The sequence below is a fragment of the Balaenoptera borealis genome, assembly GCF_965194805.1.
Source record: "Balaenoptera borealis genome assembly, chromosome: 3".
Lineage (NCBI taxonomy): Eukaryota > Metazoa > Chordata > Mammalia > Artiodactyla > Balaenopteridae > Balaenoptera > Balaenoptera borealis.
The window spans coordinates 63,015,619-63,043,087 of record NC_138866.1 but is presented as its reverse complement, the minus strand read 5'-3'; the positions used below and the strand labels follow the sequence as shown (position 1 = coordinate 63,043,087).

Sequence of the window (27,469 nt, the reverse complement as noted above, 5' to 3'; positions counted from 1 at the left end):
TATCTTTTATTATTGTAACATGACTCTTCTGACCCAGCCTGATAGATCAGAGCAGATGTTGTTTAGTTTATAATTCTGCCTGTACTTATCATCCTGCCTTGCATGCTTTCCAGCATCCTTCTGCTTCTCTTCCAGTTGTTTAAGACCTATTTGAAGCATTCCTCCAGTCAACACACTGGTGAATTCCATATTGTCTATTTCTTTAGTACATCATCTTTGAAAGTTTGTGTTTGATCATCCTAAAATGCTTTATTCTGATCATTGCTATCCTTCATTTGCTACATTACTGTTCAATTAGGTGGTTTGTATATGTTAAAATGACTAATTAAAAGAATCGAGTCAAGATTGAATTTAGAAGGACTTATATGAGGGAATAGCATTTCTTTTAATGTTATTAATATCAATATAAAAAGGTTATTAATATAGAAGGCTTAAAGAAGCTAAAATTTGAGGTAATTAAATGAATGATATCATTTTGTTGGTCTTTATTTTCTACTTTTTGGCTGGCCAAAAAAACTGGTGAACTTTAGCTATGATATGTTCTTTATTTAAATTCTTTTCCTTTTAGTGTGGTTTTTTTGTTTTGTTATGGTTTGGTTTTGGCCATGCCACATGGCTTGCAGGATCTTACTGTTTCTCTGACCAGGGATTGAACCTGGGCCCTTGGCAGTGAAAGCGTGGAGTCCTAACCACTGGACCACCAAGGAATTCCCTCTTTTAGTTATTTTTTTATGATAATTTCTAGCAAGTAGATTAAAGAATAATGTTAGGAATTTTATTTTTAGGATAAGAACTTTTTCTCACATAGATTTAAAAATCAAGGGATAATAAACAGCTCTACCTTTAGGGTTCACAATTTGCAAATGATATAATTTAGCTGATAATTACTTGAACTATCAGCCAAAGCCAGAGCATTGATTTTTAACCAGTATTCTCAGTACCGTTTATTAAATAATCTCTCCTTTGCTTATGTAAACTTTAAAAACATACTACGTATATGGAGTAAAGTATTAGCGGTCATTGTTTCCTCCAGAAGAGATGAAATGAATGGGGCTGGGGGGAGGACTTGAACTGTATCTCCAATATTAAATTTACATATTAGCATTTATTGGGGGGGTGGTAGATATGTTTGTTATAGTATCATTCTTTTTAAAAGAAACACTATTTTAATTAAAAATTTTAAAGAAGTGAAAGCACTAACGGTTTCACTTCCCAATTATCAGCTTGTAGCATGTCCATCTGTGCTTTTTTCAGTGTCTATATAAACAAATACACAGACATACATAGATAATTTTTAACTGAAATGGACTCTTATGTGCTTTGTACCTTGATTGCTTTGGTAGTGGTTATATATGGGTTGTGTAAATTTGTCAAAGCTCGTTAAAATGAACAATTAAAATAGTGCATTTTTTGTATGTAAACGTACCACTATACAGTTGATTAAAAATGGGATCTTATGACAAGGTAGTTATTACTCTTGGGAGGGAGTGAGGTGCTAATTATGTTGTTTTCTTGATCTGGGTGTGTTTGCTTTGTGAAAATTCACCAAGTTTTTAATTGTACAGCTTTTCCACATATATGTTATACTTCATTAAAATGTTTACTTAAAAATGGGATCTTAATAATTCTGGGCAATATACTGTTTAAGATAATTCTTTTTTATGACATCATTGTATTCCATTGTATGCATGTGTATAATTAATCAATCCCCTTCTTATGAACATCTTTGATAATATTTCTTTCCACATTTGTAAGTTTTATTTTAATAGTATCTTTATCTTTTTTTTTTTTTTTGCATACGTTGGGTCTTTGTTGCTGCGCACGGACTTTCTCTAGTTGCGGCAATTGGGGGCTACTTTTTGTTGTGGTGTGAGGGCTTTTCATTGCGGTGCACAGGCTTTTCATTGCGGTGGCTTCCCTTGTTGCAGAGCATGGGCTCTAGGCACATGGGCTTCAGTAGTTGTGGTTCGCAGGCTCTAGAGCGCAGGCTAAGTAGTTGTGGTACATGGGCTTAGTTCTCAAACACTGTGCCACCAGGGAAGTCCTTCTTAATCATATTTTTAAATGGCTGGTAATGCTAATTTTTGTCTTCTTTTTCAACATTTATTGCTTCTTTCACCTGCTTATTTTCCTGGGTAAATTTTAGATTTTTTTAATCAAGTTCTAGAAAGAAAAATCTCCCTAAAGTTGTGATTAGAACTACAGTGAAACCAATTAATTTAGGGGAGAACTGACATCTTTACTATACGTGTATAGTTCCATTCAGGAACCTGCTATGTCCTTTTTGTTAAAAAATTTTGTCCTTAAGTATAATCATTTTCTTCATTTAAGGCTCACATATATTCTTATTAAGTGTATTTCTACTTGATTTTTGTTGTTAATTTAGGGGGAAACTTTTTGTTAACATTATATGTCTTTTCATTTGACAGTATTAAACTATATCAAAAGTTGCCACTAATCAAAGGAAGGCAAATTAAAATGAGATCTTGTTTCTTGATTTTCAAGTTCAATAGAGTTTTGGTTTTTTTGTTTTTAATATTTATTTATTTTTTTTTTATTTTGGCTGTGCTGGGTCTTAGTTGTGGCACACAGGATCTTCGTTGTGGTGTGCAGGATCTTTTAGTTGCAGCATGTGGACTCTTAGTTTTGGCATGCTGGCTTCTTAGTTGCAGCATGTGGACTTCTTAGTTGTGGCATGTGAACTCTTAGTTATGGCATGCATGTGCGATCCAGTTCCTCGACCAGGGATCGAACCCAGGCGCCCTGTGTTGGGAGGTCAGAGTCTTAGCCAGTGGACCACCAGGGAAGTCCCAAATTAAATAGAGTTTTGAGGATTGTGAAAATGTAGTAAAATAGGAATGAAATTAAAGTTTTGTGATGGACATTTTCCTTTTAAAAACCAAAAGCCTAAATGATCAGACCATTTGATCCAAATTCAACTTGTAAGAGTATGTCATAACAATTTCAAAGAAACAACGTTACTTACTATTCATTTTGGCTATAGTTTTAAGACCAAGAAATTGGAAAACCTTAAACGGCCAACAGTAGGGCATTTATTTAATAAATGATAGCATAGCCATCTGATAGAATGCTATATAACTTAAAAGTCATGTTTTACAAGAATATTTAATGATTTTATAAAATGCTTACAAAAGGATGGCTATCATCAAAAAGAATACAAAAGACAAATGTTGGCGAGGATGTGGAGAAAAGGGAATCCTTGTACACTGTTGGTAAGAATGTGAATTGGTGCAGCCACTGCGGAAAACAGTATGGAGGTTTCTCAAAAAACTAAAAGTAGAACTACCATATGACCCAGAAGTTCCACTCCTGGGTATACATTCGAAAAAAAACCCCACTAATTCGAAAAGATAATGTACCCCAGTGTTCATAGCAGCATTATTTATAATTGCCAAGATACATTCCCAAACACAGTAAGTTAAACAAAATGAGAAGACAGAGAAATATGCAGCAGATGAAGGAGCAAGGTAAAAACCCACCAGATCAAACAAATGAAGAGGAAATAGGCAGTCTACCTGAAAAAGAATTCAAAGTAATGATAGTAAAGATGACCCAAAATCTTGGAAACAGAATGGAGGAAATACATGAAACGTTTAACAAGGACCTAGAAGAACTAAAGAGCAAACAAACAATGATGAACAACACAATAAATGAAGTTAAAAATTCTCCAGAAGGAATCAATAGCAGAATAACTGAGGCAGAAGAACAGATAAGTGACCTGGAAGATAAAATAGTGGAAATAACTTCCATAGAGCAGAATAAAGAAAAAAAAATGAAAAGAATTGAGGACAGTCTCAGAGACCTCTGGGATAACATTAAACACCCTAACATTCGAATTATAGGGGTCCCAGAAGAAGAAGAGAAAAAGGGACTGAGAAAATATTTGAAGAGATTATAGTTGAAAACTTCCCTAACATGGGAAATTAGTCAATCAAGTCCAGGAAGCGCAGAGAGTCCCATACAGAATGAACCCAAGGAGAAACACGCCAAGACACATATTAATCAAACTATCAAAAATTAAATGCAAAGAAAAAAATATTAAAAGCAGCAAGGGAAAATCAACAAATAATATACAAGGGAATCCCTGTAAGGGTAACAGCTGATCTTTCAGCAGAAACTCTGCAAGCCAGAAAGGAGTGGCAAGACATATTTAAAGTGATGAAAGGGAACAACCTACAACCAAGATTACTGTACCCAGCAAGGATCTCATTCAGATTGGACAGAGAAATTAAAACCTTTACAGACAAGCAAAAGTTAAGAGAATTCAGCACCACCAAACCAGCTTTACAACAAATGCTAAAGGAACTTCTCTAGGCAGGAAACACAAGAGAAGGAAATGACCAACAAAAACAAACCCAAAACACTTAAGAAAATGGTAATAGTAACATACATATCAATAATTACCTTAAATGTAAATGGATTCAATGCTCCAACCAAAAGACATAGAGTGGCTGAATGGATGCAAAAACAAGACCCGTATATATACTGTCTACAAGAGACCCACTTCAGACCTAGGGACACATACAGACTGAAAGTGAGGGGATGGAAAAAGATATTCCATGCAAATGGAAATCAAAAGAAAGCTAGAGTAGCAATTCTCAAATCAGACAAAATAGACTTAAAAATGACTATTACAAGAGACAAAGAAGGACACTACATAATGATCAAGGGATCAATCCAAGAAGAAGGTATAACAATTGTAAATATTTCTGCACCCAACATAGGAGCCCCTCAATACATAAGGCAAATGCTAACAGCCACAAAAGGAGAAATCGACAGTAACACAATAATAGTAGGGGACTTTAACACCCCACTTTCACCAAAGCACAGATCATCCAAAAGGAAAATAAATAAGGAGACACAAGCTTTAAATGACACATTAGACAAGATGGGCTTAATTGATATTTATAGGACATTCCATCCAAAAACAACAGAATACACTTTCTTCTCAAGTGCTCATGGAACATTCTCCAGGATAGATCATATCTTGGATCACAAATCAAGCCTTGGTAAATTTAAGAAAATTGAAATCGTGTAAGTATCTTTTCCCACCACAATGCTATGAGACTAGATATCAATTACAGGGAAAAAACTGTAAAGAATACAAACACATGGAGGCTAAACAATATGCTACTAAATAACCAAGAGATCACTGAAGAAATCAAAGAGGAAATCAAAAAATACCTAGAAACAAATGACAATGAAAACACAACGACCCAAAACCTATGGGATGCAGCAAGGGCAGTTCTAAGAGGGAAGTTTAGAGCAATACAATCCTACCTCAAGAAACAAGAAACATCTCAAATAAACAACCTAACCTTACACCTAAAGCAATTAGAGAAAGAAGAAGAACAACAGCAAAAAACCAAAGTTAGCAGAATGAAAGAAATCATAAAGATCAGATTAGAAATAAATGAAAAAGGAATGAAGGAAACGAGAGCAAAGATCAATAAAATTAAAAGCTGGTTCTTTGAGAAGATAAACAAAATTGATAAACCATTAGCCAGACTCATGAAGAAGAAAAGGGAGAAGACTCAAATCACCAGAATTAGAAATGAAAAAGGAGAAGTAACAACTGTTACTGCAGAAATACAAAGGATCATGAGAGATTACTACAAGGAACTATATGCCAATAAAATGGACAACCTGGAAGAAATGGACAAATTCTTAGAAAAGTACCACCTTCCAAGACTGAACCAGGAAGAAATAGAAAATATAAACAGACCAGTCACACAAGCACTGAAATTAAAACTGTGATTAAAAATCTTCCAACAAAGGAACTTCCCTGGTGGCGCAGTGGTTAAAAATCCGCCTGCCAATGCAGGGGACATGGGTTCAAGCCCTGGTCCAGGGAGATCCCACATGCCGCAGAGCAACTAAGCCTGTGCTCCACAACTACTGAGCCTGCACTCTAGAGCTCGCAAGCCACAACTATTGAGCCCACGTGCTGCAACTACTGAAGCCCGTGTGCCTAGAGCCTGTGCTCCACAACAAGAGAAGCCACCACAATGAGAAGCCCATGCACCGCAACAAAGAGTAGCCCCCGCTCACTGCAACTAGAGAAAGCCCGTGTGCAGCCAAAAATAAATAAATTTATAAAAAAAAAAAATCTTCCAACAAACAAAAGTCCAGGACCAGATGGCTTCACAGGCGAATTCTATCAAACATTTAGAGAAGAGCTAACACCTATCCTTCTCAAACTATTCCAAAATATAGCAGAGGGAGGAACAATCCTAAACTCATTCTTCGAGGCCACCATCACCCTGATACCAAAAGCAGACAAAGATGTCACAAAAAAAGAAAACTATAGACCAATATCACTGATGAACATAGATGCAAAAATCCTCAACAAAATACTAGCAAACAGAATCCAACAATACATTAAAAGTATCATACACCATGATCAAGGGGGGTTTAACCCAGGAATGCAAGGATTCTTCAATATATACAAATCAATCAATGTGATACACCATATTAACAAATTGAAGGATAAAAACCATATGATAATCTCAATAGATGCAGAAAAAGCTTTCGACAAAATTCAACACCCATTTATGATAAAAACTCCCCAGAAGGTAGGCATAGAGGGAACCTCCCTCAACATAATAAAGGCCATATATGACAAACCCACAGCCAACGTTTTTCTCAATGATGAAAAACTGAAACCATTTCCTCTAAGATCAGGAACAAGACAAGGTTGCCCACTCACACCACTATTATTCAACATAGTTTTGGAAGTTTTAGCCACGGCAAACAGAGGAGAAAAAGAAATAAAGAATCCAAATTGGAAAAGAAGAAGTAAAACTCTCACTGTTTGCAGATGACATGATACTATACATAGAGAATCCTAAAGATGCTACCAGAAAACTGCTAGAGCTAATCAATGAATTTAGTAAAGTAGCAGGATACAAAATTAATGCACAGAAATCTCTTGCATTCCTATACACTAATGATGAAAAATCTGAAAGAGAAATTAAGGAAACACTCCCATTTACCGTTGCAACAAAAAGAATAAAATACCTAGGAATAAACCCACCTAAGGAGACAAAAGACCTGTATACAGAAAACTATAAGGCACTGATGAAAGAAATTAAAGACAATACAAACAGATGCAGAGATAATACCATGTTCTTGGATTGGAAGAATCAACACTGTGAAAATGACTATAATACCCAAAGCAATCTACAGATTCAGTGCAATTCCTATCAAACTACCAATGGCATTTGTCACAGAACTAGAAGAAAAAATTTCACAATTTATATGGAAACACAAAAGACCCTGAATAGCCAAAGCAATCTTGAGAAAGAAAAACGGAGCTGGAGGAATCAGGCTCCCTGAGTTCACACTGTACTGCAAAGCTACAGTAATCAAGACAGTATGGTACTGGCAGAAGAAACAGAAATATAGATCAGTGGAACAGAATAGAAAGCCCAGAGTTAAACCCACGCACATATGGTCACTTTATCTATGATAAAGGAGGCAAGAATATACAATGGAGAAAAGACAGCCTCTTCAATAAGTGGTGCTGGGAATACTGGACAGCTACATGTAAAAGAATGAAATTAGAACACTTCCTAACACCATACACAAAAATAAACTCAAAATGGATTAAAGACCTAAATGTAAGACCAGACACTATCAAACTCTTAGAGGAAAACATAGGCATAACACTCTATGACATAAATCACAGCAAGATCCTATTTGACCCATCTCCTAGAGAAATGGAAATAAAAACAAAAATAAACAAATGGGACCTAATGAAACTTAAAAGCTTTTCACAGCAAAGGACACCATAAAGGAGGTGAAAAGACAACCCTCAGAATGGGAGAAAATACTTGCAAACGAAGCAATGGATAAAGGATTAATCTCCAAAACATACAAACAGCTCATGGAGCTCAATATCAAAAAAACGAACAATCCAATCAAAAAATGGGCAGAAGACCTAAAAAGACATTTCTCCAAAGAAGATATACAGATTGCCAACAAACATATGAAAGGATGCTCAACGTTTCTAATCATTAGAGAAATGCAAATCAAAACTACAATGAGGTATCACCTCACACCGGTCAGAATGGCCATCATCAAAAAATCTACAATCAATGCTTGAGAGGCAGTGGAGAAAAGGGAACCCTTCTGCACTCTTGGTGGGAATGTAAATTGATACAGCCACTATGGAGAACAGTATGGAGGTTCCTTAAAAAACTAAAAATAGAACTACCATATGACCCATCAATCCCACTACTGGGCATATACCCTGAGAAAACCATAATTCAAAAAGACACATGTACTCCAGTGTTCAATGTAGCACTGTTTACAGTAGCCAGGACATGGAAGCAACCTAAGTGTCCATCGACAGATGAATCGATAAAGAAGATGTGACACATATATACAATGGAATGTTACTCAGCCTTAAAAAGAAACGAAATTGAGTTATTTGTAGTGAGGTGAATGGACTTAGAGTCTGTCATACAGAGTGAGGTAACTCAGAAAGAGAAAAACAAATACCGTATGCTAACACAGAAACATGGAATCTAAAAAAAAAAGGTTCTGATGAACCTAGGAGCAGGACAGGAATAAAGACGCAGACGTGGAGAATGGACTTGAGGACATGGGGCGGGGGAAGGGTAAGCTGGGACGAAGTGAGAGAGTGGCATTGACATATATACACTACCAAATGTAAAATAGATAGCTAGTGGGAAGCAGCTGCATAGCACAGGGAGATCAGCTCCGTGTTTTGTGACCACCTAGATGGGTGGGATAGGGAGGGTGGGAGGGAGACGCAAGAGGGAGGGGATATGGGGATATATGTATATGTATAGCTGATTCACTTTGCTATACAGCAGAAACTAACACAACATTGTAAAGCAATTATACTCCAATAAAGATGTTTAAAAAAATGCTTATAAGAGGGTGTTAAGTGGGAAAGTATGTTTAAAACACTATGTAATACAAGTTCAGTTATTAAAGAAAATGTAAAAAAAGTTGAGGGATTCACAGCTCATTCAGAAAAGATACGCAGCAGAATCATACAGGATTTCTGGCTTCCCTGGTGGCGCAGTGTTTAAGAATCCGCCTGCCAATGCAGGGGACATGGTTTCGAGCCCTGGTCTGGGAAGATCCCATATACCACGAAGCAACTAAGCCCGTGCACCACAACTGCTGAAGCCCGTGCACCACAACTGCTGAAGCCCGTGTGCCACAACTACTGAACCCTGCATGCCTAGAACCCGTGCTCTGCAACAAGAGAAGCCACCACAATGAGAAGCCCGCGCACCGAAACGAAGAGTAGTCCCCGCTCACTGCAACTAGAGAAAGCCTGCGTATAGCAACCAAGACCCAACGCAGCCAATAATAAATAAATAAATAAATTTATTAAAAAGAAAAAAGAATCATACAGGATTTTGTAATTGGAAAACTGGTTACTGCTTCATGCTGCTCTAGAAGTGGGTTGTTATATTTAATACGTATTAGATTTTATAATTCTAAATTGACATTGTGATCATTATGACTTTTTCAGAGTAGATTAAGTGTGCACTAACAATTTCCAAATTTTTTGTATTTGGAAGTTTTGCTGCTAAGTCATTTTTCCATGTTAAATAGCTATACAGAAATGGATCCTGTCATCATTGCCTCTGAAGGAGTGGAGAAATTCAAAAATGAAAATTTTGAAATTATTATTGTTGATACAAGTGGCCGCCATAAACAAGAAGACTCTTTGTTTGAAGAAATGCTTCAAGTTGCTAATGCTATAGTAAGTAGCTTAATTTAACAACATTATTAAGACTTTGGTTAAATTAATTATAAACGCTGATTGAGTTTATGAACCATATAAATTATTTTTTGCCTATAAGACAAATTCCAAGTAATTTATTTTTATTTTGGGCTCCTTTATCTGTATGATAAGGACTTAATCTTCTGTACATTAATATGAAATTTTCATGAGTATTGAAATGTTTCCTTTCTCACTTAATCATCTTATTAGTATGTATAAGAAAAAGTAACAAGCAAAAAAAATGAGAATTAGCCTTTAATAGCTGTTGAATTTCCTTTCTGTAAATTATTTAAATTAAATTAAAAATATTTGCTTTAGGTGAATTTTTGAAAGACTTTTAAAATGAAGCATTTAAAAATATTAATCATCATTTAGTGTCTCTTTAAAATTGTGATGGAAATAACTTGGGAAGAAGAAGTGGTTTATAGGTAATCTATAGCACATATTATGAACCCATGTTTTGCCATTGAGGTGTTGGCAGTAATTCTTTGGTTAATGATTAATACTAATACGTTGTTTTGTTTTGTTTAGCTGTGCCATTATTTTGACCTAGGTGAGCAGACCTAAGGGAAATATCCTCATCTGTCCTTTATTTTGGTTTCAGCGCACACTCTTCTACTTTTTTTCTCTGATTTACTTTTGCTATTCCATTTGTCTAGAGTGTGATTCTTCTAGATCGTTGCTTAACTTTTTCCTCTTTATTCAGGCCTCAGCTCAAATGTTACCTCCAGACAGGTCTTCCCTGACCACCCTACAAAAAGAAGCCTCCCACACCTCAAAACTGATTTTCTCTGTTCCATTTTAATTGTTGTACATCTGAAATATTTATTTGCCTATTTTTTTAATCTGTCTCCAGTGACTAGAATGTAGGCCCCACAAGGACAAGGATTTTCTTATTCATCTCTTTGACTGAGGACATAAATGGTGCCCAATACATAGTAAATCAGTAAATACTGATTGATTGAATAATTATAATAAATACTTTTTATAGCTTCTAATGATGAAATTTGCTTAAGGTCAGTAAAAATATATATCTTTTCTATTTAAATTTTCTAGCAACCCGATAACATTGTTTATGTGATGGATGCCTCCATTGGGCAGGCTTGTGAAGCCCAGGCTAAGGCTTTTAAAGATAAAGTAGATGTAGCCTCAGTAATAGTGACAAAACTTGATGGTCATGCTAAAGGAGGTGGTGCACTCAGTGCGTAAGTATCATTGATGTTATTGTCCTGTGTCTTGGGCTTAGTGTGTGTGTGTGTGTATTTATGGCTTTCTTATTAATCATTTAAAATATATTCCAATATATTCCAATATGTTTAATCATTTAAAATATATTCCAACAGAATTTTGGAGTACCTCTGATGTAGTTCTCTTTTAGCTAGTGAAAAGAAACTTGAGCTATGTACCTTTGTCTAATTACCTTTGAAATCTTCTAGAAATTTGTTTTCCTTTTTGAGGTTATTTTGTGTTTTCTTTTTCTTTGCAGAGTTGCTGCCACAAAAAGTCCAATTATTTTCATTGGTACAGGGGAACATATAGATGACTTTGAACCTTTCAAAACACAGCCTTTCATCAGCAAACTTCTTGGTGTGTACAGTGGTGGGGATATAGAAAAATCTTCAAGAAATAGTGTGAATTTTTAGGACAGATTAGGATTTTAATTCTGCCCTCTCACTAACTAGCTCAGGAAAATCATTTTCTTCTATGATTTATCTTCTTTACCTGCAAAATAAGGATGGTGGTTATCTGCTTCCTGTAGCTAGAGTGGTAAAATGAGCTATTAGATGGAAAGTTCCTTGGAAAAGTTTTAGAGCTCAATACCAGAAGCATGTTGTTGTAGTAATAGCAGTGATAATGGCAGCAAAACTTTCATAATGTCTCCAGGTGTTCGAGAGCATGGAATTTGGAATTAAACCCCGGGCCGCAGTTCCTGCTTTGTCACTTAACCTCTAGCTTCAATTTTTCACCTGTGAAGTGCAGTAGAAATATCTGAGCTGCCTATCTCACAGGCTTATTATGTATGTGCATGCATTTTGCATAATGTAAAACAGATACACTATTAGTTATTAATTTTACTTTTTTGGGTCTTATAGGTATGGGTGACATTGAAGGACTGATAGATAAAGTCAACGAGTTGAAGTTGGATGACAATGAAGCACTTATAGAGAAGTTGAAACATGGTATATGAGTAGCAAAAAGCATTTGATCTCAGATGACTTACCTGGATTTCTTTTGATAAAGCTATAATTTGTTTGAAATGATACGTCCATTAAAGTCAATTCTTCAAATGTTTACTGTTTTAGATTTATATACAAATCATTTTAAATCTCAGGCATCTAAGCAATTGTAGAATGGAGTGTTTTTATTTTCTTTCTTGTAATCAAATTGCATTAAGATTAAAATTGAAGCTTTCATTGGGTTCCTTGGAGTAAAACAGGTTAAAAGTACGTTAGAATACTCTCTTCTGATTTGTTTGTTTACTTATAAATTTTATATTTATATGTAATAAAACATATAAAAAGAAATTTAGAAGAATGAGATTAAATACCCACACATGGTTTTCTTTACTCACATTGAAGACAACTCCTACTGAAACGTGATTAAGAGCTCAAGTTTTTTAACCTAACATGTGACTTTTTCAAATTACTTAACCTCGGACTACCCTGCTGGTCCAGTGGTTAAGACTCCACGCTTCCACTGCAGGGGGTGTGAGTTCGATCCCTGGTCTGGGAAGTTCCACATGCCGCGGAGTGAAGCCAAATTAATTAATTAATTAATTAAATTGAAAAAAAATCATGTTCAAATTACTTAACCTCAATTTTCTTATGTGTAAAAAGTAGATAATACTAAGTATCTTCTTCATAGAGTTGTGAAGATTAAATTAGCTGATATATGTAAAATGTCCAGCATGTCAGAAGCATTTAACATATTATTGACGATTTCTGTTTTTCTCAAAATGATATTACTCTTAATTTCCATGGCCGCATACTATCCTGCCTCTTTGCTCCTTCTCATTCATCTTGTCAGGTGCCTATGCCTTTACTTCTCAAATGTTGATGTTTTCCAGGGATCATTCTAGGCCATCTTCTTTCTCTGGAGCTTCAGGCTCTTATCTGTATGTTTCGATGCTTAGATCTTCCTTAGACGTTTAGTTCAGTTTATCCTTGTCTTCCCACCCTAACCTCCCACCCCAATGTTATCATCTATGAATTTAACATCATTGTCTTGTTGCCAAAGTCAGAAACTTGGATGTTGTCATCAACTCATCTCTTCCTCACTCTGCCCAGTCCTTTTCCCATCAGTCGGTAGTCCTAGTGATTCTACCTCCTAATTATCTCCATTCCATCCCCTACTTTCCAGCAACTATGCAAGTTCATCTCTTATCTAGATTGTTTATTCTAAGTCTTTTAACAGATATTCCAGTTTTTTGGACTCTTCCCCTTGGATCAGTTTTTTATACTTCAGCCGAAATGATCTTTCAGAAATGCAAATTTGATCCTATTACCTTTCTTAAAATCTTTCAGTAGCTTCCCATTTCCCTTTGAGTATTTTTGAATGACTCCACTATGTAACCCACATCTTCCGAGTCATGTTTAGACAATGTTGTTTTTAGCATTCCGTGTGCTGGTCATGCTGAATTTCTGTCAGTTTCTCAGATGTACGCTGCTGTCTCTGCCTTTGCCCTTGCTGGTCCCTCTGCCTGTTAGATAGTTATCCTCTCTTCTTCCTACTTCTGTGCTTCTTTATCCCAGCCAAACTGGCTAACTCCTACTCATACTTCAAGTCTTTCCTTAAATGTGCTTCAGGGACATTCTACCTTATCCTTAGACTAAGTTAGAACACCCTACTGTATGTTTCCATTGGATCCTGTAATTGCTGTATGAGTCATCACAATGATTTGATGTCTGTCTTCCCTGCTGGAAAGTGAAGGTAGGTTTCATAGCTGTGTTCTTCCTCTTTTATGTTCACAGTACCTAGTACAATTTCTGGCACTTAGTAAGTCTTTAGTAAATATTTGTTGAATGAATGAATCTATCCTTTATTGCCTGATTCTTTCCCCCTGCCTTCCTCTATCATAAATAGCCCAACCACTGCTTCTACTACGACACTAAACTGGGTAATATATTCCTAGTCAGTCTGCTTTCTGACTCCTAGGTCTCTATATCTCTGCATTTTGCTTCTGCTTCTAACATTCTACTCATTTCTGATATCACCAAGGGCCTCCTAATTTCCAAATGGAGTGACCTTTCTCTTTCCTCTTGGCTCCCAATATTTAACAGTGTTATCTGCCTTTTATATTTTCAAACTCTTCACTTGGGTTCCATGACAGTGGATTTCTTATGTTTATCATAGCTTCAATTGTCATTTCTGTAATATGTATTTTAGCCTTAACCTTCTCTACCACTGTTTTATTCTGCATTTCTAGCTGCCGGCTATAACATTTCTTTTAAGATACTGTACTGCTACTTCAAATTCAGAATGCCTAAAACCAAACACCATTTTTGTTTATATCTTAGGACAAAAATAGAAAATAATCTTTCTCCTTTGTCTTGTTCTTTTTGTTTTTCTTCTTAACTGACTTTACATAATAATGAAATGCTCACATTCTAAGAATATCATTCAATCAACTTTGACAAATGCACAATAATCTACACTCCATCAGGAAAGAGAACATTTCCATTACTCTAGAAAGTTTGCTTATTCCCCTTCACAGTAAATACTTCATATTATAGGAATCCTAGAGTGTATCTTTTTTTCCCACATGGTTTCTTTGATTCAGCATAATATTTTTAATATTCATCCAGGTGGTTGTACTCACCTGTAGCCTGTTCTTTTATTTATTTATTTATTTATTTATTTATTTTATTTATTTACTTTTGGCTGCGTTGGGTCTTCGTTACTGCACACGGGCTTTCTCTAGTTGTGGTGAGAGGGGGCTACTCTTCGTGACAGTGCATGGGCTTCTCATTGCGCTGGCTTCTCATTGCAGAGCACGGGCTCTACACGCATGGGCTTCAGTAGTTGCGGCCCGTGGGCTCAGTAGTTGTGGCTCGCAGGCTCTAGAGCACAGGCTCAGTAGTTGTGGCGCTTGGGCTCAGTTGCTCCGCGGCATGTGGGATCTTCCCGGACCAGGAAGATCCTGGTCCGGGAAGACCAATGCAGATTCCTTCCTGCATTGGCAGGTGGATTCTTAACCACTGTGCCACCAGGGAAGCCCATAGCCTGTTCTTTTATTGCTGAGAGTAGTATTTCATCCAGAGTCTATCCATTTTCCAGTTCATGGACAGCTAAGCTGTGTAAGAAACTCCAAATAATCTTCTAAAGTGCTTTTGCCCATTTTACAATTCTCATCAGCAGTATATGAAAGTTCTGCTTGTTCTACATTCTCTTTAACTTTTGGTGTTGTCAGACTTTTTAATTTCAGTTGTCCTAGTAGGTATAGTTTGTCTCCTTTGTTTTCACATTTCCTGTATTTATGTCCATTTTCTCTGATAGAATATGAGCTTCTCTAGGATAGGATCTGTCTGTCTCCGCTGTATTCATCCTGTGATCTTGTGTGTAGTAACTGCTCAGTGAATATTTATTGATTGGATATTTTATAAGTGTGCTTCAAGATGAACCCATGATTAAGGAAAATATTAGTTTTATTGACTGGAAATGTTCATTCTCTAATATATCTGCATCATTTATATTGTATTTCAGGTCAGTTTACGTTGCGAGACATGTATGAACAATTTCAAAATATCATGAAAATGGGCCCCTTCAGTCAGATCTTGGTTAGTTATACTAAAAAGTTTTTTTCTAACCTCTTTTGTTTCTGTTAAAATTTCTAAGAACAGATATACTTGCTTTAATTATTTTAATATTTGGGTAAAAATAGATACTTTTAAAACTTAGTATCAACATTAAAGCCATTAGTTAAATGTGAACATTCTGAACAATTAATCTCAAGCTATTATTGATTTTATGTTTAATATATCTTTTAGGGGATGATCCCTGGTTTCGGAACAGATTTTATGAGCAAAGGAAATGAGCAAGAGTCAATGGCAAGGCTAAAGAAATTAATGACAATAATGGATAGTATGAATGATCAAGGTAAGTTGGTAGATTATTTGACTTGGAGGGCAATGTTCTGAATATCAGCAAGTTGAGAGTTTAACTGTGTTCTTGTGGACAAGATGGGGAAAATTTAGACTGAAAGATTATTGTTAGGGAGATTTCTAGCTGCTGGAAAGCTCTTGCTCAAAGGGTTGTGATTACTGGGTTGACCTCCTCATTGAGAGAAATGTCTAGTATAGGGCTTCTCCAAATGAGTTCTGTGGAGAGAACACAAGTTCTTTATGGTGTTGATAGAAATAACTTAAAAGGGGAGTTCTGTAGTCAAATAAATTTGGGGGAATGATGAGTTTAAAAAAAAAAAACTAGTAAGTTTATTTATTGTATGTCTCCTCAGAGCTCTAATATGCTAACATGAATTGGGAATCTGTAAGAGAGAGATAGTTTATGCAGTGTTTACCAGCTTACTTTGCTCTGTAACTCTCAAGGTTTCGGTCTTCTCAAGTACACTGCTCTATCTCTAATCCTACATTATCCCTCTCTCCTGTACTTTCAGGTCCTCAGCCCATGAACATTTCTAGACCCATGACCTCTTTATCTTTTTCCCAGTTTTTTTAGCACCCTTTCTGATTCAACCCAGCAGGCATGCCAAACATTTATCACCCTTTTGTAGGCCTTCTACTCTTGATCTCTGTTCTTATTTACAAAGAAATACAGGCTTTGGGCATTGAATTCTTTCAGCCTTTGGCTGATTTACCTATGAGATTGTGACAGCCACAAACCATTCTTAAAGCTTTTTCAAGGACCTCTCTCCATCAGTAAAATCCTCTCCTATATCTGCAGTCTCTCCTTACCTACTGACTTTTTTCCCCCATCAATATATAAACATTCTTTCTTAAGTTCACAATTTCACATTTTCTAGACTTTACTTCTCCCGCATGCTTTTACTCTATCTCTCTTTTCAGTCAGGCTTCTTAAAAGAATGGTTTATGTTCCCAAACTACTGAAATCTCTCCCCACCATTACTGTGAAATAAATCATATAAAGATTTTCAGTAACCTTCTACTGGTCTACTCTAATGGATACTCTTCAGTTTTTTTCTTGACCTTTATAACATTGGATGTTAATCACCTTTTTTTCTTGGTTTCCATTATACCATCTCCCCATTTTACCCTTACCTTTCTTGGTTTTTTTTGTTTGTTTGTTTTTTTGTTTTGTTTTGTTTGTTTGTTTGTGTTTTTGGCTGTGCTGTGTGGCTTGCAGGATCTCAGTTCCCAGATCAGGGATTGAACCGGGGCCATGGCAGTGAAAGCCCGGAATCCTAACCACTAGGCCACCAGGGAACTACACATACCTTTCTTGTTCACTTAGTCTCTTTCACTGGTCTCATCCTCACCCAACCTCTTAAATGAATATATGCTACAGGGTTCTGTCCTCAGCTAGTGTTTCTTATCATTCTGCTCAGTTTTGAATAATTTATCCACATCTATGCTTTGTCTACTGCCTGATTATTTTGTGTAGTCTCTACATCTTTCCTGATCTCTAGGCCTTCATAGTAACCCAAATAATGTTCCTCTCTCATCTCTGTATCTTCAACACTATTAAAAGTTTTGCATGTAGAATTAATAACTGCAGCTGTATCTAGAGTGTTTATTCTGCCCTAGGTACTGTCCTGAGCACTTTACATATTTTAACCCACAACAACTCTTAAGGGACAATTCTGGGGTCAAAATCCAATCTAGCTGTTACAGATTAGGATACAGGGAAGTTGAGTAATCTGCCAAAGGTCACTAGTTAGGGAATGGAGAGGCTGGGCTTCTGGCTTGAGAGTCTATACTCTGGATCACTTCCTGTCTAGGTGCTCACTGAATGGTGGACAGACATATCTATTACATGTCTGAGAGTTTTCTGAGGTACATCAGGTCAAAAATGTAGTGCTTCTGCTTTGGTGAGTGACACTTCCATCTATCTATTCAGTCACCCAAGCTAGAAACTGGGGTCAACTTAGATTTACTATCTAGTCATTCTATTGATCATGGGTATAGAGGTATTGAGATGCCTAACTTTTCTCCTTTCAGTTGTGTCAGTTTTGCTTCGTGTATTTTGAAGCTCTTTTGTTGGGTGCATACACATTTAGGATTGTTATGTCTTCTTAGTGAATTGACCTGACCCTTTTATCATTATGTATGTAATGTTCTCCTTTGTCCTGCTCCACTTTATCTGATATTAATGCAACCACTCCAGCTTTCTTTTAATTAGTTGTTTGTATTGTATATCTTTTTCTATCCTTTTACCTTTAACCTACCTGTATCATTATATTTGAAGTGAGTTTCATATTAACAACATGTTATGTTTTTTCTTTTTTAATAATTCTGATAATCTTTTAACTGATATATTATTCATATATTAGGATTTAGTTCTGCCATTTTATCTTTTGTTCTGTTTGTTCACTCTGATTTTTTTTCTTCTGTTTTCTCTTTTCTACTTTCCTATGGATTGTTTGAACATTATTTATTATTCTATTTTAATGTATCTGTATGTTTTTGAGTTTGTTTCTTTGAGTAGCTTTCTTAGTGGTTGCTCTAGGTATTACAATATATATACATATTTAACTTATCTCAGTCCATTTGTATCAGTATTTCATCACTTCAGGTACAGTATAGAAACCTTAACATCACCTTAGACTTAGTGAGTTATACTTCCTAAATATTTCTCATATCTTCTCTCTCCTCTTTGTCTCTATATCCCCTGAATTAGTTCATACACTCATCATTCCTTACCTGGATTGCTACAGTAGCCTCCTGACATTTCCCTTTCTCTTTTTTCACTCCTCTTTTAATCTGCCTTCCTCACTGCCACAAGAATAATCTTTCTAAACATAACGGTTCTGGGATCGAAATCTTTCAGTGGCTCTACGTTGTCCTCGTGATGAATTCCCAACTCCTAAGCCTGGTGTACAAGTTCTGTTATAATTTTGTCCTTACTTACTTTTATAACCTCTTAAATCTCTCAGCTCTTATCCATGCTTTGTTCCTTCTACACAAAACTGTTTTCATTTATTCTAGGAATCCATGTTCTGCTTCCTAGAATATCCCTTGCTCCTTTCTCTCCTTTACTTATACTTGTCCTTCAGGACTACACAGTTAAAGAGAAACCACCAGCATGGAGCCTTTCCTGACTTCCTTTCTTCTTTGAATTATGTCCCCTTCTGCTTTTTGCTTAACTGTGTCCTGTTGCTTGCCAGGATGTGCTGTTATTCGCTGTCTTCTTTCTCTCACTCCATTTGAGCTCTTGGAAGGAATATGATACACATTTCTAAATGTTTTATCATGAAGATGTGGCTTAAAAGCTGCATTTATGAAATGGATTTAGAGGTTTTAACGGACTATAAGTTTATTATGAGATAATTTGATCTTTATTTGTATTACATGAGTAATTAGTCTTCCCCTGGATTTCAGTTCACTTCTGGACAATATGCTTAGAGGGCATAGACAAATTAGAAAATGTAGTTAGGAAATCAGCATGGTAAATGGGGTGCTAAACCATGTTATAAGAGGAACAGTCAAAAGAGTTGGATATTTGTCACCTGGAGAAAATTCACAGGAGTCATCATGGCTCTCAAATAATTTGAAAGCCTTATTCTTTGTGCCTGGCAAGGAGACATGTATGCAAAATAGGAAGGAATGTCAGGCAAACATATTTCATTTTAATATGTGAAAAGATTTTCCATAATTACAGATATTAGAATGGCATAGATTGACTTATTTTGGATAGTGGGTCATCTCTCCTGGAGTCGTTAAATCAAAGTTAGGTGATCACTTATTGGGGGATATTGTGGAGAGAATGCAAACATAATAGAAATTTTGTTCCTGAGATTGCATGCAACTAATGCCATAAGAAATGTACCTCGTATTCTAAGAGTTATCAAAACACTGGAAGGAATTAACTCATTCTTTATGTTACAGAAAGCATTAAAAGACTAGTAGTAATTACTTGATTATATAGGAAATATACAATTATTCTGTTGATTATAGATAGAACCTACCTACTTCTACTTGCTTATATGCCTAAATTTATGATTTAAAGGATAATAGTTATTTAGAGCTAAGGTGAGCACTTTTGTTCCTTTTTGAAATATACCTTATACCTCTGGCATATACTCTGAGGAGCAGTTGGATATGAGATATAGAAAGGGTGGACAAAGAAAATTTTTTCAAAGAAAAATTTTCAGAATGTTCTATTTTACTTAAACTGTAGGGTGAGTAGATGCGTATTTGTTTTATTGTTTTTATAGCTTATGGATATTATAAATATTCTTTTGAATATATTCCCTGCTTATTTTTTAAAAACCAGATGCAGACACACAGCAGATGATAACAACATTTGTTAAATCTGGTTGGTGGTTTGACCACTGTATTTTCTGTGTGTAAGATATTTGCATGTAACTGCTTTGACAATGAACGTTAATTGTGTGTACGAGAAAGTTATTGACCCTTGCCTACAGAACTTGACAGTACTGATGGTGCCAAGGTTTTCAGTAAGCAACCAGGAAGAATCCAAAGAGTAGCAAGAGGATCAGGTGTGTCAACGAGAGATGTACAAGAACTTTTGACACAATATACCAAATTTGCACAGATGGTAAAAAAGATGGGAGGTATCAAAGGACTTTTCAAAGGTAAGAAAAATAACAAGCTCATCATTAGTTGACACACCGAAAGGAAAGAAGGAGGTTGAGAAACTAAAAATTAAAGCCAGGGAGTACTGCCAGTATTAGAAAATATACTGCTGAATTTCATGTTATATTCAAGTACTTCCAGGATTTATAGTGCAATCTGTGATTTATCTGTTTTCTGATTCAAGGTAATAAATGCTAATATTAAAAAAAATCACACTTAATGACTTTATTTTTGTGACGTTATAGTATATATTAAAGAAAATTTAGAGAATATAAGGAAATATAAGAAAAAAATTTAAAACACCCATTACCTTTACTCCCCAGAGAATCCCATGGGTCTTATTGCAAATAACATTTGATATAACTAGTGTTTTTTCTTTTCAAACATCATGACTTTTTTTCCATATTGTCAGATATTCTTCAGAATATAACTTTTAACCACTGAGTACTATTCCAGTTACGCATGTATCTTTGTTTAGCACAATGCATCTTTGTTGGATGTTTAGGCTGATTTCATATCAGTATCAGTTTCTGTGCAGTCTTCTGTGAGGCCAGGGATTTTGTCTGTTTTGATCAGAAATATAGTAGATGCAGAATAAATTTTGTAATAATTCAGTATTTCCAGTTTAATGGTCAAATGTTTTTCAATGTTTTTTCGATTACTCACGTTTAACATTTCTTCGTACATTTATTGGTTTGAATTTTCTTGGTGAATCCCCTCTTACTTAGGTTACTTGTCCATTTGTTTTATTTTTTTCCTTATTGCTTTGTAATAACTCTTTAAAATTCTTGGACTATATCTGCAAATATTTTTCCCAAAATTTCATTTGCCTTTCATTTTTATTTATATTTTTAATTAAAAATGAAGTTTTTATTTTTTTAAATTAATTAACTAATTTATTTATTTGGCTGCATCAGGTCTTAGTTGCGGTATGCGGGATCTTCGTTGAAGCACGCGGGGTCTTTCATTGCAGCACGCAGTCTCTTTGTTGTGGCGCGCGGACTCGAGAGCACGCAGGCTCAGTAGTTGCAGCGTGCAGGCTTAGTTGCTCCGCAGCATGTGGGATCTTAGTTCCCCGACCAGGGATCAAACCCACATCCCCTGCCTTGGAAGGCGGATTCTTAACCACTGGACCACAAGGAAGTGCCTGTAGTTTTCATTTTTAATGCAGCCAGGCCTTTTAGTTTGGTTTCTTTTATACTCATAAAAGCCTTCCCCATGTTGATATCACAGTAGTCACCTATATTTTCTTCTACTTGTTGTTGGTTTTTTTTTTAGGTTTTACTCTTTATCCCACCTAGAATTTATTTTGCTGTGTATTGTCTAAGGTAAAAAGATAAGTTTGTTTTTCCAAAGGGTTAAAATCAACTGTCCTAGCCCTCTCTTTAAAGTTTTTTTCTATATCATAAACACTATTAAGATGAATTATTTAAGAAATACTGATTAGGCAAACTCCAAAGATGAATAATACCACTGAATAGCTTTCTAAAAAAGATGGGTATTTACATAAGTTTTTATCACGTTTTGTCTTTGACAGTTTCCTTATTTTCCTTGCCTGCTATATCCTATTTTCTTTTTTGTGAACAGGGAGAAAAGTTAGGCAAACAAATTTAAAATTGGTTATAATTCCTAACGTCACATACTATTTCAGATAGTGATTTATAAACACATTAAGTCAGTTTAACATCTTTCCCAAATGACCCTGACTGTTCTTGATAGAACTACTGCAGATCTGTTGGTCAGATCTTGTCTAAGCATTAACTGCTCAATAAAGACACAACCAAGGTGAAGTGGGCAGTGGATATGGTACACGTCTTTGTCACACCAAAGTCTTAATAATTTTTTGAAGTTTTAAGTCCTCAGAGACAAAAACTCTTACCACAAATCACCAGTGGTCGTAGAATTCACATCTTACACAAATTTATTAATTATGAAACATTTTTTACAGGTTTTATCATCTTTTATAAAAACACATTTTCTTTCATTCATAGTTCTTAATTCATTTAATTTATTCATATTAGCCAGCTTTGATCAGAGAATCAGGGTCATCTTTGATTTGCATTTTCACAAATGTTCTTGAGAAGTACCAGAGTTAATGTTCCTTTGAAATAAATAGTTTTGCTGAAGCAGCTCTACTTATTCATTGCTATTGTATCAATGATGTCTTTGGCTTTCTGTCTCTTAAGAGCACAGCAGTTATTCTCTAAAGGATGCTCTTATCGCTTCTGCCCCAGTGTGCATCTCTTTCATTGGCTGCCTTTTTACTGTGGAGTTTCGACTGAGTGTGTAGAAATTCATTAATAAATGGAGTTACATTATTCTTTCTATTCTCTGGAGCTTTTTGTTATTTATAATAGCTTCTTAGATATACACATCTTCAGGTTCTCTCATACTCATTCTTTCATATCCATTTATCAGTAATCCACTCTCTTTCCCAATTAACCCATATCTATAAAGTTTTTTGTTCAGCATTCTACCATGTCACTATTAAACAATTGTTATAGCTTACTATTAATAACCACTGGATATGGTTTTGCTTATAGTGGCTCATTCACAGATATAAGTAAAAATGTTAACAAAAATTGTAGCCCTTAAGAAAGTTCCTTAGGGCTTCCCTGGTGGTGCAGTGGTTAAGAATCCACTTGCCAAAGCAGGGGACACAGGTTCGAGCCCTGGTCTGGGAAGATCCCACATGCCGCGGAGCACCTAAGCCCGTGCACCACAACCACTGAGCCTGCACTCTAGAGTCCGCAAGCCACAATTACTGTGCCCATGCACCTAGAGCCTGTGCTCTGCAACAAGAGAAGCCACCGCAATGAGAAGCCCATGCACCGCAACGAAGAGTAGCTCCTGCTCGCCGCAACTAGAGAAAGCCCGAGCGCAGCAACGAAGACCCAACACAGCCAAAAATAAATAAATAAAATAATTAAAAAAAAAAAAGAAAGTCCCTTAATATTGAATTTCACTTGTTCTTTCTCAAAAATATGTATGTAATTGGGATAAAGAGTAGAAGGGAATATGTACAAATAGAAATCATTGTATTAGAGTGATAAGATTATAGGTTTTTTTCTTTATATTTACTCAATTTCTATGATACCCTGATTATATTACAGTCTATATTGACTCAAAACCTTTTTTTTTTCAGGTGGTGACATGTCTAAGAATGTGAGCCAGTCACAGATGGCAAAATTGAATCAACAAATGGCCAAAATGATGGATCCTAGAGTTCTTCATCACATGGGTAAATACAAAGTTGTTGCCAGTTGCTAATACTTGGTTTAGTTTATAAGGGTTGAGTTTTAATAAGTCTTTTGTTGTGATATGAAAATCTGTTCAAACAATGTATGATGTAAGTAAAAGGGCCATCTAACTTCTAAGTTGAATGGTTGTAACAGTGCTGTATAAGCTGAAGTTTTATTCACTCCTCTACTGCTGTTTGTGATTTTTGAGCAAGCTACTTAATCACCTTTTGTTAATGCTTGTTCTGGTGACCTTTTGCCTTAGTTTAGAATCTGGATAGTTTCATTGATGAGACTTTGGAACTATATAACGATTTTGAAAACCCAGTTCCACTTTTACCATGTAACCTATAAAAAGTTCCTTAAACTTTCTGAACCTCACTTTCCCCTTCTGTAAAATCACAGGCAATAGCTCGTCAGGAAATTATGATGATTAAATGAGCTAATAGATAGGAAAGCATTTAGTACAGTTCTGGGCATAGAGTAGATGTTCAATAATGGTGAATTGTTTTCTTACTTTAAGTCCTATGAAATAACTACCCCCGATCGCTGCCCCAAATTATTACTATTTACAAGACGCAGACTTCCCAGGAAAAAAATTTTTGTTTAGATTTACTGACTCCCTACTGTGTGACAGGTACTGTTCTAAGATCTCTTCATGTAGTATGTATTTCTCATAATGTGATGAGGTAAGTTATTCATTCTCTTTTATAGATGAGTATACTGGTTATAATACAAATTTGTATGTACTTTAAGGCTGATGCAGTCAGAACCCAGTATATTTTTTAGAAGTTCAGGTACTTATTAGGCAAAAGTAACAAATGTTTCAAGTTGTGTTTAATAATTATCTGATTTTATTCTACTCTCACTTTAGGTGGTATGGCAGGACTTCAGTCAATGATGAGGCAGTTTCAACAGGGTGCTGCTGGCAATATGAAAGGCATGATGGGATTCAATAACATGTAAAGAAGATGCCTTAATATAAACTGACTCAGTTGATTACATTGTTTGCTGAGACCTCAGAGTTTCCCTCCTTTTTGCAAATGGGAAAAAAAAGTATTTTTCTTGTCTGTGTTGTGCCTTTTCTTTCTCTTCTCATCTTTTTTCCCCCTCCTTTTCTTTTTCCTTCCTTCCTTTTTCCCTCCCTCCCTTTCATATAAGGGAGGAATATATGGTTTTTGTGGAAATCATTATATTTTTGCTTTAGAGTTTCTTCTGTTAGTTTTCAGCCATCATAACACTTCTTAAGTTAAGCAGATCATGATGTAACATTTTAGTATTGATACTTAAAAGTTTTTAATTGTCTCAAAGGCCAAGCATTGCATTTGTAAACAGTCCTGGTCAGTAGTTACATGATGTCTCAATAAAAGTGCTGTAAAATAAACTTCAAAGTCGTTATAAGTTAAGGGGTTGTTAACTTTCTTTATGGCTTAAAATTATCAGTGTATCATGTTAAAAGGCAGACAGAGGAGCTAATATGTAAAACTATTCTCATAAGTATAACTTTATTGGGACATATGATAGAGTAACCTAACCATTAGTATTAGGAATTTTTGTTTAACTTGGAATAATCAAGATAATTTTGCCGTAGAAAATCTTAGGTCTGCCATTTAAATTGAAATTGTGAATTTGGTTACAGTTCACAATTTAATGTTTTGTATATAACTTGCATTTTTTTTACCTCATATTTTTGAAGCCTTAATGGCAATATTTGATTTTCTTGAGAAGCCAATTTTGTTATGTTTCTTACATACCAAAAATCTGCTTGAAGAAATTGATATACTTTGATGATAATAGCTAATGTATAGACCTCCTAATGGGAATATAACTGCAAATATTAGGCTGTCACTATTATATATTAAAAATAATGAGACCATGACAAGATTGACTTGGTTGTTGGTTACTTTGGATTGCTGCACAGTTCAATTAGGACAATGGCTTTTCAGTAAGTTATGGAATTAATTTAAAATACTAGAATAATTATTGTACCTACTCATTATTGACATCATGAAGATAATAGATATGGTATAACAGTTTATTTTGAACTAGAGTGAACTGATTTTGAACTAGGATGAACTGATCTTCAGCAAAGAATTGATTTGTAGAAGTAGAAGAGAGTGAAAGAAATAGCTAGTTTTTATAGTATTAATTTTTTATAACTCAAGTGTTTTAAAAGGGTCTTAAAATCCAAAGTATCTTCAGAAAATAATTACATAGAGAATGCAACCGATTTTCTTGTTTATTTGGGCAAAGATTTTATATACCACCAAATCATTTTCACCAGCCAAAAACTTTAATATCCCTATAGAATATTGGTATACCCTGTAAAAATTACGTATCTTGCATTCTGCAGAAATGTCATCACAAGGTCCAGCTACAGAAATTTGACAATGGAGAAAATATTGTTCTCCAAATTAGTTTCTTATTAAACTGATGCATACCACCTTTTCTGGGCATGCATTTTTGTGATTTCTATCCTCAGGGTACCACTTTTTCATTTTGACCAAAAAAGGAAATGAGGCACTTGGCCAAACTTTATGGCTTTGGGCATTGTTGTTAGTATTTTTGGGTGTGATGCAAATTATATTTTTCAGAAGCAAAAATAACAGTGGCAAAGGACAACTAAAGGTCCAGAACATGTAGGTCAGCTTCTGTTTCTCTTGCCTCTTCTATAAAATGAGGAAATTGGGGATGTTCTCTGAAATTCTGATTCCATTAATTCCTCAACCTGGCATCTTTTCAGTTACAAAAGCTATCTTTCAGTTCTCACAGTTTTTATCAAAGTACTCATTTTTTGAAAGCCATAAGTACTATATACCAGAATTAAATTCTTTAATAATTTGAACAAATGTCTTTTTATTTTTCACTGTTGTTAAAATTGGTTCCTTAGCTTTTTGATATATGTTCTATTTCCAACTTAGACCACTAGCTAGATCTAATATCATACAACATTGGATTCTTCTTGGATTTTATTATAATGTTACTTAAATATGTACGAACATAAAATTAGGTATAATTTCTTGCATTTACAATGCTTATGTAATTTTAAAACAAAACCAAACAGAGCTTAATTATCAGAAAACTACAATACCTAGAAAAGGCAAATTAATAATTTAATCTGATGGATGTCAGTGTTCTGAAAGTATCATATTTGCTAGCATGTAAAATATAAGGTGTATACACAATGCATTGCAACTTTATGGAGGAATTTTTTGGAAAAAATTAATTACTTTTCATCATGTAGTAAAAGCAATTTTAAAGTGTGTTACATAAACCATTATATTGTTCAAATAAATACAGTGTGTCATAATGTGAGAAGTCCTAAGTTCTGATATGCAGTAATATTGTACTAACCTTGAATAGACATATAACGCACATAGCTAAAAAGAAATGTATTGTTATCAAAAATACTGATATAGAGAAGACAATAAGACCAGGAAATTACTAGAACTAAAGTTTCCTCATGCATATTAATGTTGGAAATATTACTATAATATTAATACCTTATGTCAGTGAATGTAGAGGTTCTGAAAAGTAAACCATAATATAAAATAAAATTGAATGAATTTCTTTTACAGGTAGCTCTAGTACATATAAACAAAAATTTGAGTAAAAAATGGAACAAAGTGTTTAAAATAAATGTGAAGGAATTTCAGCTTGTTGATTGTGTATGCAGTAAAAGCAAGTATTTTACTATAATAAAA

General features: G+C 35.1%; 1 protein-coding gene and 1 long non-coding RNA gene across 4 annotated transcripts in view; one reads left to right on the top strand and one right to left on the bottom strand.

The window, feature by feature from the left end:
- SRP54 (signal recognition particle 54) overlaps positions 1-25,649 on the top strand; it is a 43,582-nt gene extending 17,933 nt beyond the window's left edge. For all 3 annotated transcript variants that reach the window (XM_082384156.1, XM_082384157.1, XM_082384158.1), the window contains 9 exons: positions 9,622-9,772; positions 10,850-10,998; positions 11,280-11,380; positions 11,887-11,973; positions 15,497-15,570; positions 15,781-15,889; positions 20,355-20,525; positions 23,672-23,767; positions 24,640-25,649. In XM_082384156.1, the coding sequence (XP_082240282.1) occupies positions 9,622-9,772; positions 10,850-10,998; positions 11,280-11,380; positions 11,887-11,973; positions 15,497-15,570; positions 15,781-15,889; positions 20,355-20,525; positions 23,672-23,767; positions 24,640-24,731 (1,030 nt within the window). In that variant the 3' untranslated portion in view covers positions 24,732-25,649. The remainder of the gene's footprint in view (positions 1-9,621; positions 9,773-10,849; positions 10,999-11,279; positions 11,381-11,886; positions 11,974-15,496; positions 15,571-15,780; positions 15,890-20,354; positions 20,526-23,671; positions 23,768-24,639) is intronic.
- LOC309625142 lies at positions 809-8,760 on the bottom strand. Its single transcript, XR_014242349.1, has 2 exons — positions 2,682-8,760; positions 809-2,637 (listed from the first exon to the last, which is right to left on the bottom strand). It is a non-coding gene; the product is annotated as an uncharacterized lncRNA (long non-coding RNA).
- Positions 25,650-27,469: the final 1,820 nt, after the last annotated feature.